At 35.4% G+C, this 4,057-nt stretch overlaps 1 protein-coding gene across 1 annotated transcript; it reads right to left on the reverse strand.

The window, feature by feature from the left end:
- Window positions 1–818: 818 nt before the first annotated feature.
- Window positions 819–1,280, reverse strand: LOC114580965. The gene has a single exon (XM_028700057.1). The coding sequence runs from the start codon at window positions 1,278–1,280 to the stop codon at window positions 819–821; it is 462 nt and encodes a 153-aa protein (XP_028555890.1).
- Between the last annotated feature and the right edge of the window lie 2,777 nt (window positions 1,281–4,057).

The raw sequence follows: 4,057 nt of genomic DNA on the forward strand, positions 1-4,057 counted from the left end.
TTATTCTTCCAGCCAATGATAACCATCTTGCTCCCCATGAATTAAGTATGCTCATACCCTTTTCAATGGTGTTGTTGAAGTCTTCAATTTTAAGTCTCCTCAATGCCAATTTGATGCCCAAATAACTGAGTTCCTTGACTTCTTTGTATCCCAATATTCTGTTCAGATTGCTTCTTCTTTTCCTGGATACTTTTTTACCATATAAGACCATTGATTTTTGGGAGTTTATTGCTTGTCCTGTCTAGCCGCAATATTTTTTGAGGATATGCTTCAAAGCACTACATTATTACGAGAGGCCTCGGCTACAACGAGAATATCATCTGCAAACATCATATGTGTTACTTTCTCCATATTCGAAGCTAATCTCATCCCCAACTTTTCATTATTACCATGAAGAGCTTTGGAGAGAAGATCAGAACATAAAATAATTTGAATCGGCGACATAGGACAACCCTATCTAAAGCCGCACTGAGCCTTGATCCAGTTGGTTCTTTTTCCATTTATCACTATAGAGTATTTTAGGTTAGATACACATTTTTTAATCAGATGTATCAAACTCTCAAGAAAATCGGTGAGTTTCAATACTTGGTGTAGAGTTTCCCAACACATGCTATCATAAGCTTGTTCCATGTCAAGCCTCAAGAGAAAATATCCCAGTTTAGCCATAGATGATTTCATCTTGCTGGTGATTTCTTGAGCAATAAGGCAGTTATCTGAAATGCTTCTTCCTGGAACAAAAGCCCCTTGATATTCAGATATAAGTTTTGGGAGGCAATTTTTGAATCTGTTAAAAATCATACTGACAGGTAGCTTGTAGATCATTGGCAGAGGCAAATTGGTCTGAATTTGGAGCATTCTTTAGCATTATGAACTTTCAGAATCAACACAACCACAGTCTCCATCCAATGTTCGGGCATCCTTCCTGATTTGAAAAAAAACTCATCAGTTGCATTCCAGGTTGCTTCATCAATAATATTCGAGTAATTTTTGAAAAACCATGCGTTGGCGCCATCAGTTCTAGGAGATTTATTATTGTCCATTTTCCTCAACGTAACTACCAGCTCTTCTTTCATGTAATCAGCTTTCAGAAAATTTATACTGTCTGCCTGGATGCACTCTGAAGTTTTAAACTTAGGCCAATCCTCCAAACTACATTTTTTATTTCCCCATTTCTTTGAGTAATATTTCTCTATGATCTCATGAATAGCTTCTTGGTTTGTTTCCACTGATCCATCTTCCCTTTTAATTTGTAAAATTTGGTTGCCTCTTTTCTTAGGCATTGCAAATGTATGATACTATCTAGTGTTCTTCTCACCTTCTTCCATCCACTGACATTTGGATATCTGTCTTGACCAGGTAGAAACTCTTGCCAGGTTTGTGTTGAAATCAATCACCTTACTACGAAGAAGTATAAGATTTTCCTGACTCAAACCTCCGTCTTTAGCTTCTGTATCATGTAACTGCAGTACCTCATTTTCAGGTCTTGTATCTTCAAATTCAGTTCTTTCAGTTTGTTTTTGCTCCAAAAATAAAGGATTTTGAGAGACCTCTCAGTTTTTCTTTGAAGAATATCATTGGAATTACCAAAATCATTTTTCCTCCAGGATTTTGCTATGATTTCTTTTGCTGCCTCATAAGAACACCACATGTTCTCAAATCTAAATTCTCTATTGTTATGTTGCTTATTGTTGTCAATATGTAGAAGAATTGGATAGTGGTCCAAAGAAATTCTAGGGAGATGCTTAACCACTGCATTGGGAAAATTCATCAGAGCTTTAGAATTTAACCATACTCTATCCAACCTCTCCCAAATTCTTGCTAGGCCTTCTTTGTTGTTGCACCAAGTGAAATTTGGTCCATGAAAATCGATGTCATGGAAGTCATTATTAGTCATGACTTCCATCATTTCTTGTGGACCTCTTGAAAATGTAAATTTCTTCCCTCCCATCTTCTCATTCTTGTTCATTAGACAGTTGAAGTCACCTCCAACTAAACAAGGCACTTCGCAGTTCATGTTTTCCTCTATTAAACTCCAAAGTTTCCTTCTTTCATATATGTTTTTATTACCATATACAATACAGATTTTGGCCATAATACCTTTAGGAGTGGTAATATTGCCTATAATGCAATGTCTAGAAGAGACAATGACAGTAAAAGATATTGTTTTGTATTTCCAGAGAGCAAGAATGCCTCCAAAAGTTCCTGAAGCAGCCTCATGGTAAAACTCCCATTCATTCCCAACCAGATTTCTGACTTCTTCACTTCTCAGATTTTCTAATTTGGTTTCTGTCAAACCAATGAAACACAATCCATTCTCTCCTATCATGATTCTTAAGAAGTGGGAGGCTTCTTTCTTCTTTTCTCCCCTACAATTCCAAAACAAGATTGAAGACATTAAATTAAAAGTGGGGTTGAGGCCCCGACCTTCTGTACTACTCCATCAACTTTTCTTGTTCTGTGATTCCCTTTTATGGGTCCTAACATTTTCATTTCTTTGGCAAGTTTATTTTTGCTGTTAGACACTTTAGTGATCATGATACTACTATCCCCCTGTCCTTGATTGTAGATTTTTTTCGGTCTTGTATGACATTCTTGATCAGTTTGGTGTTTTCATGAGTCTCATCTTGTTTCTCCAATATCTCATTCACTATATTCACTGGATTTTCTACCATAATTTCTTCCAGAATCTCAAAGGAGTTACTCATGGACAAAGTTCCCTACTCTATTTTACAGTCCCTTGAAGCCTGTAAAATTTCATATGTTTTACCTTATGTGTGACCATGGTCAAGTTCAGTTGATTCAATATGATCCGGTTCTATTTCTTTCGCCTTATCTATAACAATCTCTCCTTATTCAATTTCTCGATTGTCATTAACAAACTGTGACTCCAACATTTTGTTGCTTTATTGTTCTATCATTTCCGGATTCCCAGGACCTGTTATTGCTTTCCATGTATTTCTGTGTGAAATGTTTCTTGTAGCTATCTTTCTGGCTACCTCTTTATTGATAGCAACATTTAGCTTCTTCCTCTTGCTATTCACCAATACCCAGGGGCCATAAGTACTGCTATTCTCCACGGCCTTCATCTTCTATGAAGCTTGAGAAGTTTCTTCAGAAGACTTAATAATTTCAGCAGTGTTCTGTTTGTTTCAATCTCCTTTTATGTGTCCAATTTTGCCGCAATCAAAACAGAGACTTGATATTCTTTCATACTCAAGTTTTTAGAAGAATCTTCCTCCCATACTATCCACCCACACTCTGACTGGCAGCTTTTGATCAAGTTTTATTTGGACGCATACTCTGGCAAATTCTCTTCTTCCCAAATGGAATAAGTTTCCATCTAGCGTAAGAGGTGTTCCTACTCTCGAGGCAATTCTTGCAATGTTGTTTTCATCCCAACATTGCAGCTGTAGATGAGGCATTCTAATCCAAATGGGCGATGAAAGCCCTTTCAAGAAGATGATGAGAATTCAACCACATCATTTATAATAGACTTAGACCTAATCTACCTAATCTTGAGCTCGCTTGAGTTGCACTCGATCTTGTGGACCTGAAATGTTAATAGGCAAGGCAGTCATTGAAAAACATGAATGTTTACTATCATCAAAATTCTAGTCCATAAAATTAGATTTGCAACAAAAGAGTCCTTTATTGTATTTTAAAGGATTTGGATTATTTCTATCATTAATTATCTATTATATTTTATTTTGTTTATTACTATGAAGCTTATTTTATTTAACTTCAAATCCATATATGGATAGAAACATTTCTCAAGGCTTATGCCAGTTTAGAAATCATGTTTTACTTAATTTTATATTACTAATTTCATGAATTACTCAATATTATTTTTGGATCATTCATTCTTAATTTAGTTCCTATAAATACCTTACATAAACTTAAAATATAGTGTGATTTATAGCCTCAACGAAGGAGTAAAAGAATAATTAGGGAATTTAAAACATAACTTTTCCATGCATAGATATAAGGTGGTTAGGGTTATGGGATCTTAAGGATATGTTAAAACTATAGTTAAGAGGAATCTTAGTTAATACTTGAA

This window comes from Dendrobium catenatum, unplaced genomic scaffold (assembly GCF_001605985.2).
Source record: "Dendrobium catenatum unplaced genomic scaffold, ASM160598v2 fragScaff_scaffold_1446, whole genome shotgun sequence".
Lineage (NCBI taxonomy): Eukaryota > Viridiplantae > Streptophyta > Magnoliopsida > Asparagales > Orchidaceae > Dendrobium > Dendrobium catenatum.

Excerpts from the sequence above, each read along its gene's own strand:
- LOC114580965 (XM_028700057.1), bottom strand. The coding sequence starts at position 1,280 with ATGCCTAAGAAAAGAGGCAACCAAATTTTACAAATTAAAAGGGAAGAT.